The sequence below is a fragment of the Rhineura floridana genome, chromosome 5, assembly GCF_030035675.1.
Source record: "Rhineura floridana isolate rRhiFlo1 chromosome 5, rRhiFlo1.hap2, whole genome shotgun sequence".
NCBI classification, from domain to species: Eukaryota; Metazoa; Chordata; class Lepidosauria; order Squamata; family Rhineuridae; genus Rhineura; species Rhineura floridana.
In genome coordinates this window covers 23717679-23734949 of record NC_084484.1, presented here as the reverse complement: position 1 = coordinate 23734949, position 17271 = coordinate 23717679, and the positions used below count along the sequence as shown (strand labels likewise).

At 39.1% G+C, this 17271-nt stretch overlaps 1 protein-coding gene across 1 annotated transcript in view; it reads right to left on the bottom strand.

The window, feature by feature from the left end:
- Positions 1–17271, bottom strand: part of PIBF1 (progesterone immunomodulatory binding factor 1) — a 192565-nt gene that overhangs the window by 32883 nt on the left and 142411 nt on the right. The window contains exons 15-17 of the mRNA XM_061629976.1: positions 14015–14117; positions 9924–10054; positions 6923–7007 (exon numbers count right to left, since the gene is read on the bottom strand). Coding sequence (XP_061485960.1) covers positions 6923–7007; positions 9924–10054; positions 14015–14117 — 319 coding nt within the window. The remainder of the gene's footprint in view (positions 1–6922; positions 7008–9923; positions 10055–14014; positions 14118–17271) is intronic.

Below are 17271 nucleotides of genomic sequence, written 5' to 3'. Positions count from 1 at the left end.
ATGAACCAATGTGGCATAGTGGTTAGAGTGTCAGACTATGACCTGGGAGACCAGGGTTCAAATCCCCACACAGCCATGAAGCTCACTGGGTGACCTTGGGCCAGTCACAGGCTCTTAGCCTAAACTACCTTACTGGGTTGTTGTGAGGATAAAATCAGGAAGGGGAGAACCATGTATACCACTTTGAGCTCTTTGGGAAAAGGTGGGATACAAATTTAATGAATAAATGAATGAATAATGAGTAACAACTTCACACCAAAGCTGGCTTCATTTGGTAACTTTCCAGTTGATTAATTTTTAGAAACTGACTGCACCTCTACTATACTACTCAAGGGCACAAGTTCTCCCTTAATTCTTAAGAAAAGCCTTGCCCTTCTTGCTTTTGCCAGTGTCCCCATAATTTTATCAACTTATATTTTAATTTGAATATTGTGTGCTCCTCTTCTCCAGTACTGATGTGTCTTCTCTACAACATGCCTCTTTTGCTACTTTCATGGGATACAGTATATCCTTGCTGAGACAGAATACCACTGCTTAGAAATTCTGAATATTACATGGTGTATAAATACATGAAATAAATATATACTGGCACTGAACAGGGGTTAATACAGGGATTGTGAGTTCCAGGTCATTTAAAGACTGACTAGAAAAGATTTAAGTTCTTACTGATTCATTAACATTATAAACCTATATGTTACTCAAAAAGGAAGCCCTACTGTGTTCAATTAGACTTATTCCCACATATGTACTGCCTTCAAGTCAATTCCAACTTACGGTGACCCTATGAACAGGGTTTTCGTGAGGCTGAGAGGCAGTGATTGGCCCAAGGTCACCCAGTGAGCTACATGGCTATGTGGGGATTCAAACCCTGGTCTCCCAGATCGTAGTCCAACACCTTAACCACTACACCAGTCTCTTAAAGCGTATTGGAAGCAAAGACCACCAGTGTTGAAACAATGATCCTCCAACATCAACTTCGCTGGACGGGCCATGTTGTTCGAATACCTGATCACTGTCTTCCAAAGCAGCTACTTTACTCCCAACTTAAGGATGGAAAACGGAATATTGGTGGACAGCAAAAGAGGTTTAAAGATGTTCTCAAAGCTAATCTAAAAAAATGTAACATAAGCATCGAGAACTGGGAAGCCTTGGTCCATGAGCGTCCAAATTGGAGGTTGGCCATTATCAAAGGCACTATGGACTTTGAAAAAGCACAAGTACAAAGTACAAGTATAAAGGGACAAACGAGCTAAGCGGAAGGCATGTCAAGCAAATCCTCATCGTTACCATCTTCCATCTGGATACCTATGTCCTCACTGTGGGAGGCTGTGTGGATCCAGAATTGGCCTCCACAGTCACTTACGGACCCACCGTTAAAGACCTTATCTTGGAAGACAATCTTACTCGGCCACGAGTGATCGCCAATGAATGATGACTCCCACATAAGCATGTATAGGATTGCAGCTTAAGTTACTTTCATTTACTTACTTTCATTTAGCATGTGTGTAAATACTAAAGAGAAAGCCTTTATAGTGTAATGATGCAATGTATTTTTGTGTGTGTGAGCTTATCAAAAAGGATTTACCACACAGAGTTTTTCTGGAGTGATGAGGGAAGTTGATTTCGACAGCATCTCCTCTCAACAACAATTGACATTCAATAGCCCCAGTAGAAGGCACAACCTGACACGAGAATAAACTATTTCCTTCTTCTGGTACAGAACAGTTGCTGAGAAGAATTTTACTAATTGTATTTTGGGTGGGGAAAGTTTAAAAAAAAGCCACTAGATAAAAGATGCATATTTAGAACAGCTAATGTATGAGAAAACAAATTGAAAAAACAGTTCAGCATCCAAAATCTTCAGCAGTTTATATTATTTCATTTATATAAATCTGGTCACTTTTGTCTTTGCATGTATTTAAAGATTTCTTCTTGAGAAACAATTCTTTCACAGAGGGTAAAATTAACGAATCCTCTGTTAGTACAGTGTGACACCATGTATTAAGGACATAATAAAAAGGTATAATACACTTAGCGTTAAGTACTAACTTTTAAAAAAAAAATAACATGTGTATTCACTAATAGGCAAAATGCTCACGGTTTAAGAACATACCTATAGCCCACAGATATTTCTATCAAACTTTAAAAAGCAGGGAAATTGGGCAGCTATAGTGAATGCACCAGGGAAGCAGGAGACCTGACCTCCTCTCTGAGATATTGTACTGCCCGATAAATTTGTCAAAATGCAAAGACAATTTGGGTTGGTCTTTCACAGTCCAATCCACTTGCTGTGTCGCTTGGAAGTATTTGGTAACATGTGCCTCAGAGCATATGGTGAGTGGTGGCAACACCTGCCATCTCCAAAGACAGAGAATTATATTTGTGTATGTTTGTTGGTGTTCTTCCTACTTTGCTTCTTTTCTGTATTACTAATGTTTCTACAAAGAATCTAACCTAGAAAATTTTATTTCCCTCATTATTCATCCTAGAAATCTGTGTCAAATTTATTTTTAGTAATTTCAAAGCCTTTTTATTGGTCAACGTCATATGATAGTGAAGATAGTCTTTTGTGTTTCAAATTGGAGGTTATGTTCTATTTCTATTTTGGGTGTATTAACAGTTGAATCTGAAACTGCAGTTTGATGTAAAATCAGACTGATTACAATATGTTGCTACTTCAGCAATGACACTAGCTGTTCGAAAAAAGAGGATGCATGTTTTCAGCCTGCTATGTTTAAACCATTTTATTTAAGGCAAGGTGGGCACAGTCAATTAAAGACATAGAGCACACCTAGAATTTTGCTAGAATATATTTCACCTTACACCGTTTTATCTTGTGCAAATTGAGACACCCCTGAGGTCCACTGGAGACTATTCTGCAGAAGTCAGTGCCATTATTCCACAATTATGTTTGGAGTTTTTTTAGTATAAATTTTGCAAAGTGTTGCTGTACTTCACATATTCACAGAAAAAGAAACAAAAGAAAATGACTTCCTATAGGAAACTTCACTAAAATTGCAAGGTTATCAGACATATTTAAAGTGACCATCTGAACTATATCAATTGTCTTAATAATGTTGCTTTCCCCTTGTTAAAACAAGATCAGCACAGCACATGTCTTCTTTCTATTCTTTGGGCTGATTGCAGGTGTTGCCACCACTCACCATATGCTCAGCGGCACGTTACCAAATTCTTGCAAGCTACACAGCAAGTGGATTGGACTGTGAAAGACCAACCCAAATTGTGTTTGCATTTTAACCAATTTGTAGGGCAGTGCAATATCTCAGAGAGGAGGTCAGGTCTCCTGCCCCCCTGGTGCATTCACTAGAACTGCCCAATTTCCCTGCTTTTTAAAGTTTGATAGAAATATCTGTGGGCCATAGGTACATTCTTAAACTGCAAGGTTTTTTGCCTTTTAGTGAATTTATCTGCTTTTTAACCCTGGAGGTAAGAAATGGGATCCTGTCCAAGTTTGCTGAGAATGGATTGATCATTTGCATGCTTATTGAGTTCAGTGGGAGTTACTACCCTGCAATCATGCTTAGGATAGGTGAAACTGATGACAGGGGATGGGGAGGGGAGGAGGAGGAGAAGGGAGGGGAGGAAAGGCAGAGGGGAGGACTGGGATGGGAGCAGGCAGGAGGGGGAGGGAAGAAGGACAGGTTTGATCATTTGCATGTTTATTGAATTCAGTGCGATTTGCTCCCGTGCAATCATGCTTAGGATAGGTAAAACTGACTGGGGGGAGGGAGGGCTGGAGTGGGCAGGGGAGGACAAAGAAGGAAGAAGGGAGGGGAAGAGGAAGGGAGAGGAGAGGAGAAGGAGGGGAAAAGCAGGTCTGATCATCTGCATGCTTATTGAGTTCAAAGGGATTTACTCCTATGCAATCATGGTTAGGAAAGGAAAAACTGACCATGGGGGAGGAAGAGGAGGAAGGAGCATATTGGAGGGGGGCAAAGGAAGGGGGAGGTGAGGTTTGATCATTTGCATGCTTATAGAGTTCAATGGTATTTACCTCCGTGCAATCATGCTTAAGATTGGTAAAACTGACCAAGGGAAGGGGGAAGAAGGGGATTGGAAGGGGGTGGGAATGGGGAGGGAGGGGTAAAGGAAGGGGGAGGGAAGGGGCAAGAGGAAGGGGATAGGAGGGAGGAGAAGGGACGGTGGGTTTGATCATTTGCATACTTTTTGAGTTCAGTGGGATTTCTTTCTGTGCAATCATGTTTTAAAATGGAAATGGATCCCGACTTATGTCGACCCTATGAATAGGGTTTTCATGGTAAACGGTATTCAGAGGTGGTTTTACCATTGCCTTCTTCTGAGGCTGAGAGGCAGTGAATGACCCAAGGTCACCCAATGAGATTCATGGCTGTGTGGGGATTTGCACCCTGATCTCCCAGGTCATAGTCCAACACTGACCTGGGGAGGGGCAGGGAAGGAGATTGGGTGGGTGGGCACTGGGCAGAAGGGAAGCCCCTTTCCTTTCTAAAAGGAAAACACTGTGAACAGTATCATTGCTTTTCAGCGTTTCCCCCACTTTTTTGTTCTACAGCAGGCACATGTAGCCTCTCACACAAATTTAAACCAAAGCGGTCCCTGGTCACATCCACACCAGACCTGTATTTCACTTCAGACAGTCATGGCTTCTCTCAAAGAATCCTGGGAAGTGTAGTTAGTGAAGGGTGCTGAGAGTTGCTAGGAGACGCCCTGTTCCCCTCACACACCTTCAATCAGAGTGGCTGACTGTTAAACCACTCTGGCCACTGAAGCTCTGTCAGGGGAATAGCAGTCTCCTCTCAGCACCCTTCACAAACTACACTTCCCAGGATTCTCTGAGGGAAGCCATGACTGTCTCATGTGAAATCAAAGTCTGGTGTGGTTGTGGCCCCCTGATTAGGCAAGCCCAGCAGCTGTGAGTCTGGCTTTTAGAACACTGGCAGTTGGTTCTTACTGAGCATGCCCGGGCTTATCATAGGGTTCCAGGCAAAATTTATTAAAAATCAACCAGGCATTTTTTTTAACTTTTAAACTGCAGAACATGAAGGTCAGAGTATGGGGCAAGGTCGGTATTAGGATTACAGCTACTCTGTGAACATGGCTGATTTTTAATGAATTTCAACAGATTATGAGAACTCTGAGAGAAAAAAGTCCAAAAGGGCTCTGGGGTTTTTTTCTCTCTTTTACACTTTAAACTCTCTATTCTCTCTGTTTTGTGTATTGCCATGAAAATGGAGAGGGCTGTTAAGCAAGCATTTCTGAGTTCAGGCCTACATGTTTTGTAAGGTTTTGTTTTGAAATGAGCTTATGGGAAGCATCAGAATGGCATGGGGGGTATTTTCAATTTAACATTGTGGAATGTGAAAAATCCACACTGGCTATAGTATACAGCCACTCTTGTGGCTGTATAATCACAACTTAACAATTCATTATACATCCAAGACAATGGCATCCTATAAATGTGTAAAGGAGTCAGCTGGTGACATTTATGGAAATTAATGTACGAAGAGTTCTTGACACAAAGTACAGTTCATTGAAATTTAATAGAACTTTTCATTTTAGCATCTGAAAGCACTTTTCCAACAGTTAAACTTAGAAAACATTTGTAAAGCAGAATAAGGGGTGATACAACAATTGAAAAGAAGAAGGAATGAGGAACATGGATATTAGCTTAATTGCTCAAGTGAAGTAATATCCAGAGTGGCACCAAAGTACCAAACAATGAGTTTGACATATATACAAAAAAAACAGATCTCTGTGTTCTCATTTGGGTACGATTAAAAAAATGTATTCTGGCAAGAAATGCAATGCATTAGAGACAAACTGCCTCTTTTCCTAACTCCTCCCAATCCAAGGTATATCCTTCCCTCTTTTCCTCAGAAATATTCAAGATCTGTATAGGTTTTGGGGAAGGACCAAGTGGTTCTGTGTGCTTACCTTGCCCTGATAGCTCTTTCGTTTCCTACTTTGGCAACCTTGCAACAGTTGCACTGGGGTAGGGAGATCATAGTCTTGTTTTGATGCAACACTAAACCAAAGTGAATGAGCCTGGGAAGCCCTGGGACTCCTATGCTCCATGTCCCCCCCCCCCGGCCACAAGGAGAAAACTGGAAAGTTTTTGCTTCCATTCTCAATTAACCTCAGTTTAACATTACATCTGAATTTAAACCTATGGTTTATTGAAAGAACTCAGCTGCATAAACTGCATTTTGAACTTAACTACATTTTACTAAAAAAAGCTAAGGCAAACCACAGTTCGTCCAGATTTGGATATAACGCTGAAAATGCCATTAGCTAAAATGTAAGTGAAAGCTTTTAATTACCTCTCTCATGGCTATAACAGAGGAATGGGGGGGGGAGAAGTGGGGAGTCCACAAACCTGAAGCTCACTTGGGCTTGTTCATGTAATGCTAAACCATAGCTTTAGTCACAGTCACCCTACTTCCACAGTTATGCTGAGGAGAACAAAGCTGCATCATCCCAGCAGCCCTATGAGTAGTAATGCTGAAGGGTGGATATAAATTTTCCAAATAAAATACAAATAAATGCCAAGCAGTGCCATAGTGCCTTACCGCCATGGGTATGCTAGGTGTTGGAAGGTACTGTGAGGTAACAAAGTAGGTGAGAATGAGATGTGGTAGTACATTCTGTGGTTGGTATGAACTAATTAATCAGTCACAGAAGCTATCAGCACCTAAGTTAAATTTCAATAGTGGGACCATGCCTCAAAAACCAGCCTTATGAGGCAACTGTAGGGGCAGAAGATAAGGGGAAATAACCTGGGATATGTGGTGAACAGTATTTCGCTGGGCATTTGTGTCACGTATGTTTAACAAAATCAGCAGAGAGGAAAATCATCCCCATGACTAACATGTTGGGGAAAACCCAATATATGGCAACAGCTATGATAAAACAAGAAGATTACCTCACGGTGATTTAGAAGTCTTTCTAAATCTGCTGCCATTTGATTCTTGACACGCAGCAAAGCTGTCTTTTCTTTATTTAAAAGACTGGTAGAAAGAGGGAAAGTATTAGGAAATACAGTAATAGCAAAGGATGATCTCTTCTAATCTTGTATTCTGGTTACAACATGAATTTTTAAAGCAAATTTTTGGCAACCATGAACATAGGCTGAAGCAACAACATAAAGAAAAACTCTTTCTTAGTTAAAACCTGTTATGTTTACATTCATTTCAAAAGAAGACAGGAACGCCTTCTTTAGGCTTTGAGTATATCCATTTCAACTACTATTCAAATCACCACAGATACCACTGAATTCACTGGGACAAACCATTGTAAATATTAAACATAGTAAATATTAAATATACTGGCTTAAGTGGTTTATGCTTTGTACTATCAATCAAATGAGAGAGCTAAGTTAGCTGAGCTAATTTTCTTTAATATTGCTATGCACCAAAAAAGGACAATAAATTAAATTCTGTTTTGATTTATGGCATTGTTCAAGGCATAGCTGTTGCCATCAACGTTCAAGGAGACAGTTGAAAAACTGGATGGGATTCAGACAAAAATTAAAAATTATGAGCATGATAAAATGATGTAGAAGACATATGAGAAAAATGCTGTGTCTGTTTAGTGTAGAGTTCAGCTTTACAAGCAAAAAAGGGTGTATATCATTTGGGGATACTTTAAACAAAGTGTGCTATAATGAGCTTCTCCAAGTTATTCTAGTTAAATCCTGCTAGATGCAACTGAGATTAAAAAACAAAAACAAAGAAAAGGATCAAGTAGTAACACACTTGTTGCCTTTGAGTCAAATTGGGGAATGAGGTCATGTGGACAAGTTGGAAAGCTTTAAGTCCCAGGCACACTAACCCTGGAAAGCTTAAAGCAAGAAGCTTCTGTTTCTACAATAAATTTTATTTGTTCTTATCCTTTGTATTTTTTAAAAATTATGTACACTGCTTAGAATTTCTGAATATTAAGTGGTATATAAATACCTTAAGTAAATAAATAAAGAAATGTATGGAACTTAACACCTAACTACACTCCCAAAATTGTCTAGTAGAACCCTTTCTTCTTGACATACAATAACTGTGATCCAGAAGCAGCATACAGATCCTATAATGACTGCTATCAGAAGAGAATAAAAAAAGACTGTAATTATAGTGGAGCATGAAGTGTTATCTGCCGCATGGCAAATATTAGATTAGCAATTCCCAACGTTTATGTCAGAAGAAATAAATCAATTAAGTAATCAAAAGCTGCAATTAGTAAGAAGTACCAGTCCACAAAGGAGAAAGCCTGCTGTGTCTCTGCATGATTTAGTGCTCTGGCTTTGTCTACTTCCAATTAACCCCCTCTGAAAAAGGAAATGGACTGCCTTCAAGTCGATTCTGACTTATGGTGACCCTATGAATAGGGTTTTCATGGTAAGGGGTATTCAGAGGGGGTTTACCATTGCCTTCCTCTAAGGCTGAGAGGCAGTGACTGGCCCAAGGTCACCCAGTGAGCTTCATGGCTATGTGGGGATTCAAACCCTGGTCTCCCAGGTCATAGTCCAACACTTTAAACACTATACCACACTGGCTCTCATGTGGGATAGGGTAATTCTGCTGTGTGCTTGCATCAATCAGTTTGGGCTGCCTGTCATTTCCCTGTGCAAGTCAAAGCTCTAGGTTTATCTTCTTTCAATTAGAAGGCACGTATCCAGAACCACACGGTGTGGGCTCCTCTGTGGGCAAGTAATTCTCATTCTTATACACACAAAAGTTACCAATTGTGTGTAAGAGAGTGGCATGCTTCCAAGTTTACCACAGAAAAAAGTTCCTCAGGTAAAAAAGCCTGGGAAACTCTGGATTAGAATGAATGGTCTGTGAAGTCCCTTCTAAATGTAAGGGTCTCTGGGACAGTTCACTCTTCAGACTCGCAATGAAGAGATACATATCGACTGTTTGTGACTGACCTACAAAGGTAAGGAGAAACACATAGGTAGCTGAGGCTAGACAGCACTTAGCATTCTCAACTGCTTGCTGCACTTGCATTCCTTACAAAGAAAAAGCCACCACCAAATATGGACTCTGCATTTTCTGCTAAAATTCTAGTGAATTATTGCAGTGGGAAAAGAAGAAAGGAAGCTGTAATACAAGTTAGTAAGCATAATGCTGAATAGTTTAAATAGCGAAGTGCTACACAGAGCACAGGTCTTGTTTTAAACCTACATTTGTCTGGCAATGCTTTAGCTTTGAAAAGGCCTGCCATAAGCTTTATGAGGCTCAAGGTGTCATTGCTTACATTGATAATATAAGAGTTGCTCTAAGAGAAAAAGGGATAAAATGATGCAGAATGGGAACTATACAAGCTATCGTACATATCACACAGTGTTAGAGAACGGCTACTCAGAGCCATTGCTTCCTAGGGTCAGTGATTCTTCTTGGGGAGGATGTATGGTATTAAGCATTGAGAGACTGAACCCATCATTCAGAGACATTACACTACTGACCAGTGAGATCAAATCTTCATTTCAGTTGTTAGCACTGCAGGAAGTTAGCATGAGTAATTCATGCCCCTTGACTTTCAAAGAGACAAAGGAAGAGTCATGTGTGCAATTAAAATGACAATACAGCTTTTCAATGTCAGTGCTGATTGCCACTTTGAAATAGCTTTTTAATCAAGTAACGATACTTTGTAAAAATGGCTTGCTCAATGGTAAAAATAAAATGGTTAATGTTGTGCAAGCAACCAATGTAACACATCAAAGCACAAACAAATAACGTAAAAGAGTTTTTATTATGTTGGCAGCCAGATAAAAACTTTCAGCTGAACTGTCAGTGGAGGACAAAGCTTGCTCACAGGGCGTTGTTGTTGCTGAATATGTCCTGCCATTAAACTGGAGGTAACAGACCTTTAAGAAAAAAAGAATATAGGAACCAAAGGAAATTATGAACACCAAAATTTTGAATGCTTACCCAATATCTTTCTCAAGTTGTGCAATATGTTCTTTCTGTAAATGTATCTGAGAATCTCTCTGTTGCACAGACTCAATGAGATACCTGTAAGGTTGCTGTACTTGGTTCAACAATGAATTAGCTCTGTCCCGCTGGGGGAAAAAATGAAAAACGGGTCATTCTTTCTGTTTTAGGAAAGAGAAATTTACCCTCTTCATAATGTAAATAATCATATTGTAAACTGCATGTAAACACATTTATAAAAGTTGCTAGATGATAGTACTTAAAGCCCATGGAGCTTAAATTTCGGTTGCAATGACTGAGAAATACAAGAGTCTTGTAATCTTATACATGCAATCAATATTTGTTTTTTTTCATATTTAAAGATTTATTTCCTGTTCAACCTTATAAGAACATACCCTTGTCAGATATTTGGCATTCTCTTCAAATATATAATACAGAGAGCAAGCATTTATAACAATATAGGAAACACTTCTGAAAGCAAATTTAGAATGATCAGTACAGTAGGGCCCTGCTTTACAGCGCTTCACTTTACAGCGATTTGCTAATACAGCGGTCTCAATTAGACGCAATTAGACTAAAGCCCCACTCATATAGCGCTTGTTCCGCTTTCACAGCGATTTTCGGGCATTGTGCGCCATTCTATTCAATCAGTTCCACTTTACAGAGTTTTTCACTTTACAGCAGGGGTCTGGAACGTAACCTGCCGTATGAGTGGGGCCCTACTGTAAAATGAATGCTGCATCTTGGGCAGGCCAAGTTTTTCCAACAGCTAGATTCATTGCTTAAGTAGCAACATATTGTAATCTGTCTGATTTTACATCAAACTGCAGTTTCAGATTTGACTGTTAATGTACCCCAAATAGATATAGAAACATAAGTTTGAATCACAAAAGACTGTCTTCACCATTGTATGACATTGTCCAGTAAAAAAACTTTGAAATAAAAATAAATTTGACTCAGATTTCTAGGAATAATGAGAGAAATATAATTTTCTAGGTTAGATGTTCTGTAGAAACAGAAGTAACACAGGAAAGAAGCAAAGTAAGAACACCAACAAACATCCAAAAAAGGTAATTCTCCATCTTTGGAGGTGTAGTCCTGATTGCAGATGTTGCCACCACTCACCATATGCTCAGAGGCACACATTACTAAATTCTTCCAAGCTACATAGTAAGTGGATCGGACTGTGAAAGACCAACCCAAATTGTGTTTGCAGTTTTACAAATTTCTAGGGCAGTACAATATCTCAGAGAGGAGGTCAGGTCCCCTGCTCCCCAGTGCATTCACTATAGCTGTCCAATTTCCCTGCTTTTTAAAGTTTGATAGAACTATCTGTGGGCTATAGGTACATTCTTAAACCGCAAGGTTTTTTTTGCCTATTAGTGAATATAAGAATACTTATTATTTATTACATTTATACCCTACCCTGCCTTTCTTTTTCATGAAACCCAAGGCAGCTTACATATGGTTCCCAGGCGGTCTCCCATCCAGGCACTGACCAGACCTGACCCTGCTTAGCTTCAGCAGGGAGCTGACCTTATGTGCCTTCAGACAATAGCCAGGGAGTAAGAGTAAGAATAGTTTAACATGTTTCTTCATATTGGCATTCCAACTCATTTCTCATACTTAACATGTATTTCAAAGCCTTCTTAGACTTCCCTGTTTTAAATACATAGGCTAGAAAGTTCTGAGGTTTGGGGTCAGTATTTCATTGTGCTATCTGCCAAATGTGAAATTGATGAATATTCTTGTTAGGACTATAAGCTTACAAACATCAACACACTTTCACCATTAGCAATCTTTACATTTGGGATGGGGAAGTTGGAGTGGCAGGCAGGAATGCAAGTCTGCAAACACAAGCCACACATGCGACCCAGATGTGGTGAAAAACAGGGTATACATTTTGAAATAAATAAATAAATGTAAATAATAAATATGTGACAGGAGTTGTTGTAATGGAATGTTTAAGTTCCACCTCCACGTTTCAACAATGCAGCAGAGAGGATTGCCTTTTTATGGGATCAGACCATTGGTTACCTAGTTTAGTATTGTCAACACTGACTGGTTGCAGCTTCCCAGAGTTTCAGACAGAAAACTTTCCTGCCCTTATCTGGAGATGCCAGGAAAGGAACTGGTGTCATTCTGTATGCCAATCTTGGGCTCTACCACTGAGCTACAGCTCTTCCCCCAGCAGCCTAGAATGTATGTATGTAGAATACAAGCTATTTCTATTGTTTCTGTTGTATAGATGTAGTGTGTGCATGCAGGTGTGTGTATAAAGCCACCTTTCAAAATTCAATGAGACTTTAGTGGTCTTCAGCCTCTGTAGACCCAGGAGCCACCAACTGAGATTCACTGCAACACAGGATTCATTTCACATATTTTTGCCTTATATACCTGTTTTTCTTCTCCCTTTATGGTGGTCAGACACACAGAAGGGCATTGCTGTTATGTTTTTAAGTGCTTTATAGAAGTGGGATTTTAAAATAAGTTTTTTTAAAAAAAATAAAGACAGTTGTGTTATTTTGTGTAACATCTAGCCTGTTGAAGAGTTCCTGAGAATTCAAAAGCTTGTTCACTATTTTATGACATTTTTGTTGGTCATAATAAAGGTATTGCCCATCAGTAGATTTTGGAGTTTTTACTCGTGCCAGTTACACAGGGGTGAAAAAGCCAAACATACCACAGTATCTTCTACAAAACTATTAAAGACATAAGATCTCCTATGTATCTAGTTAGTCCTTTTTCTTTCTCCCCTTCTCTTTAAAAAGAAACCCAGAACCCACCTACTCCACAAAAAAAGTCAAGGTATGGTAGTGCTACTGCTATGACCTATGTCAAGTCAATGCATGACCCACAGGTTTCAGAATAATCCTCCGGCAAGAGCAAGAAACAGATCCAAGGATAGGACTATGCAGATAAGAGAAGTCCCAATTCTTCATGGGTCAACTGAGGGAAGGTACTGGTTTAACTCCATTCCAGTGGCGTATCTAAGCAGAACCTTCTCCCATATGTGTGAATCGTTGTAACATACTTTGCATTTCCTGAGTGTTACAGGAAAGCACTGCACTTGGGGTTGCTGATGAGTTAAGGAGAAAGCCCAAACTCCACCTAGACATTTCTACAAGCCTCTTTCAGTCTCTGCCATCTCCAGGTAGAGTTGGGAAAGCCCCCTGTCTGAAGTCCTGGAGAGATGCTGTCAATCAGTGTAGACAATCTTAGTTAGATGAACCAATTGTTAGACTTAGTATAAGGCACATTTCTATATTCGTATGAGAGTAAGGGGGTTACTGTCAAGGATTCCCACACAAAGAATGTAGGGATGCACTGAACTGCATTGCAACCTCTGTGGGAGGGTGTCTTTGGAGCACAGAAACCCTGCACTCATATCCTGCCTATTATAAAGATGGACAATGTGTATTATGCACTAGCAAAACTAGAAATAGCTTTGAATTATGTAAGCTATTTCAAATACAGTGTTAATATGTTTTCCAAAATATTAGTCTATAGGAGTACCTAAAATACAGTATATATGCAGGAAAATAATGTTTCATTATATTATATTATAATTAAACAAGATTTCCCAAGTAAGTAAAACAGCACTCCACAAAATTTCAGTTAAAAGCAGATTTTAAATATTTAGTAAGTCCAAGAAGAATTTTGTTATCTTACCATTTGTGTTGGAAGTTAATGAGTTTTGTATGCTAAAAATCTCAGGACTGAGTAGGGAAATGAGTGAACTTTCAGTTAAGCATACCTTAGTGGATAAGGAATCTAAAAACAAATGTATAAAAGCACCAATATTAAGTGAAAAAAAAATACCTCAAGAACATTGAACCAGTTTTGCTAGTTCTTCCCCTGCTCAGAAAACAGAGACTTATCTGTCTAGTCTCAACTTTTGTTTAGTCTGTCAAGTAATCTGTCTTTTGATCTCTGCTTTAATACAACATAAATTGCTCTGAAAAGGGTTAGTATATATGTTTTCCTCAATTGTCCAATCATAACAAATACAGTAAAAATGTTGCTTAAAAATGCCAGTTCAGTATATATGGCTTCTACACATATGTAAATTATTGAGAGTTGTATACCTCTAGTGAAGTTTGGGTAACTTGCTCCTTCTGATGCTCCAGATCTTTTGCAAGCAGTGTGTTTTGCTTTTCTAGCTGCAGTAACCTTCTTGCCAAATGAACACTACACCAAAAGAGGGGGGGGGGCGGCGGATGGACATTTCAAGCAGCATGTCTTCCAAATATGACAAATGAAGGTACATAGAACTTAGCTATACTTTTCATTAACGCTTTAACACTTAAAACAAGACAATAACATGAGTTACAAAGGTGTTTTATTAATTCTGCTATATAGACACTTTTGAAACAACACTGTGGCTCCCCATTTGTCCCACACTATTTTATTTATTTAATTTATATCCCATCTTTCCTCCAAACATGGTTCTCCTCCTCCTGATTTTATCTTCAAACAACCCTGTGGGGTAGAATAGACTGACAGACAGTGACTGGCCCAAGGTCACCTAGTGGGCTTCATGGCCAAGCAGGGATTTGAACCCTGGACTTCCACACTGGCTCTCTAGAAAAACACAACAGCCAGTCATCTGATTATAATTACTTATTTATTAGATTTATTACCTATCCTTCACCATGAGGTCACAGGTTGGGCTACAACAATTTAAAAATGCAATATTAAAAAGAGCTAAAAGAGATGACAAATCAACTTCTTAGAGGTTTTATTTACAATTAAGCAGTATACAAATTTTGTTAAATACACAAACAGAACAGAACAGAACAGAACAGAATAGAATAAAGCAAGTCCTAAAATATATATCCCAGGTGTAAAAGGCCAGGGTAAAGAGGCGCATTTTTAGTATACAATGACAATGACATAAAGAAGGTGCCAGATGCACTTCTGTGGGAAGGGAATTCCACAGCATAGGGGCTGGCACAGAGAATGCCTTCTCCCGGGCTACCACTCCCCTAAATTCTGAGAATGGTGGACCTACTAAGCACCCCTTCAGCTGATCTCAGCATCTGAGGGGATCTGTAGGAAAGAAAAAGTAAAAAGCCTGCAAGCAACGAGGCAAGGAAGTTTTTGAAAATGTGTTACTTCTTTTCTTAAGCTCTGTGTGAGTAGGCAGGCTAGTAAAAGGTTCTTTTGAGGGCTAATAATTTTGGTAGGCTTATTTTCAATACTGCTTTAAAACAGATTAGAAATGTTTTGGTATGGAAGAACCTGCTTTAGGTTGCTGGCTGAACTGAATTCTTTTCCAGCTCTACAGTTTGAAGCCCATAGGCCACACAAGTAGCTTTAACTGGGTTAGAAAAATAATATTCAATATTCCCCTCTCTTTCCCATAGCATAATCATTTTACTTTGCTTACGGCAGCAACAGCCTTTATCCGTTGCATTTTAGATAATTATCAGAAAGCATCCATGGACCACAAAATTACCTTTAGGCAATCATTACAGAAAAACATCTCTCCCACTTGCACTTATCTAAGCCATAGTACAATATAAAACCAATGGAATAAACACATGACGTAATTTATTTTTATAAAATAAAGATAAACATGAGACAAAATATTGAACAACGAAAAGTTTGTTTGCTGAGTACTGGCTTTTTTGTAGCTGATAAGGTGCTATGTGACTGAACTATATAAATGTAGCTTACACGATGGAGAATATTTTCTATATTCAGAAACAATGGCAAGTAGTTATATTCTTGTTTAAGTCCCAGTCATCTAGAGTTAAACTGCACAAGGAGATCTCTCTCTACAAATCTCACTCTTGGGGCAGGAACTTTTTATCATTTTTATGTTGGGTATTTTAGACTGCAACAATATCTTTTGGACATAATGCAGACAAAATTAAGCTTTCTTAAGTCCCATTACATTTCAAAGTGACTTAAAAACATGTTTAACTTCATTTTGACCCACTGACTGTGATACAATGCCATCAATACAAATATGGATTCACTAACAGGCAAAAAAACCTTGCGGTTTAAGAACGCACCTATAGCTCACAGACATTTCTATCAAACTTTAAAAAGCAGGGAAATTGGACAGCTATAGTGAATGCAACAGGGGAGCAGGAGATGTGACCTCCTCTCTGAGATATTGTACTGCCCTACAAATTGGTCAAAATGCAAACACAATTTGGGTTGGACTTTCACAGTCCAATATACTTCCTGTGTAGCTTGGAAGAATTGGGTAACATGCCTCTGAGCATATGGTGAGTGGTGGCAACATCTGCCATCGCCAAAGATGGAGAATTACATTTTTGCCTATTTGTTGGTGTTCTTACTTTGCTTCTTTTCTGTTACTACTGTTTCTACAGAGCATCTAACTTAGAAAATTGTATTTCATTATTCATCTTAGAAATCTGCATCAAATTTATTTCTATTAATTTCAAAGACTTTTTATTGGTCAATGTCATATGATGGTGAAAACAGCCTTTTGTGTTTCCAAGTGGAGGTTATGTTCTATTTCTATTTTGGGTGCATTAACAGTTGAATCTGAAACTGCAGTTTGATGTAAGATCAGACTGATTACAATACAGTAGGGCCCTGCTTTACATCGTTCCGTTTTTCCTGCGTTCCCCTGATGCGGCGGCTTTCAATTAGGGGAAATCCCCTGTTTTAAAGCCGATTTTGCGCTTTTAAGGCATTTTGCAGCATTTTTTCACGACGCAACCCATTATAGTCAATGGGTTCCGCTTTACGGCGGGGGCCTGGTCCATAACCCGCTGTATAAGCGGGGCCCTACTGTATGTTGCTACATAAGCAATGAATCTAGCTGTTGGAGAAAACAAACTCGGCCTGCCCAATATGAATGTTTTCAGCCTGCTATGCTTAAACTGCTCCACTTAAGGAAAGGTGGGAATGGTCAATGAAAAACATAGAGCACACCTAGAATTTGCTAGAATATATTTCACCTCCCACTATTTTAACTTGTGCAATCTGAGACACTCCTCATGTCCATTGGACGCTATTCTGCAGAACAGTCAGTGCCATTATTCCACAATTGTTTTTGGAGCTTTTTTTTTAGTGTTGCAAAGTGTTGCTGTACTTCACATATTGACAGAAAGAGAAGCAAAAGAAAATGATTTACTATAGGAAACCACTAAAATGGAAATGTAAATCAGACATATTTAAAGTAACTATCTGATCTATATCAACTGTCTTAATACTGTTGCTTCCTCCCTGCTAAAACAAGATCAGCACAGCACATGTCTTGTTTCTGTTCTTTGGGCTGATTGCAGGTGTTGCCCCCGCTCACCATATGCTCAGAGTCACATGTTACCTAATTCTTTCAAGCTACACAGGAAGTATATTG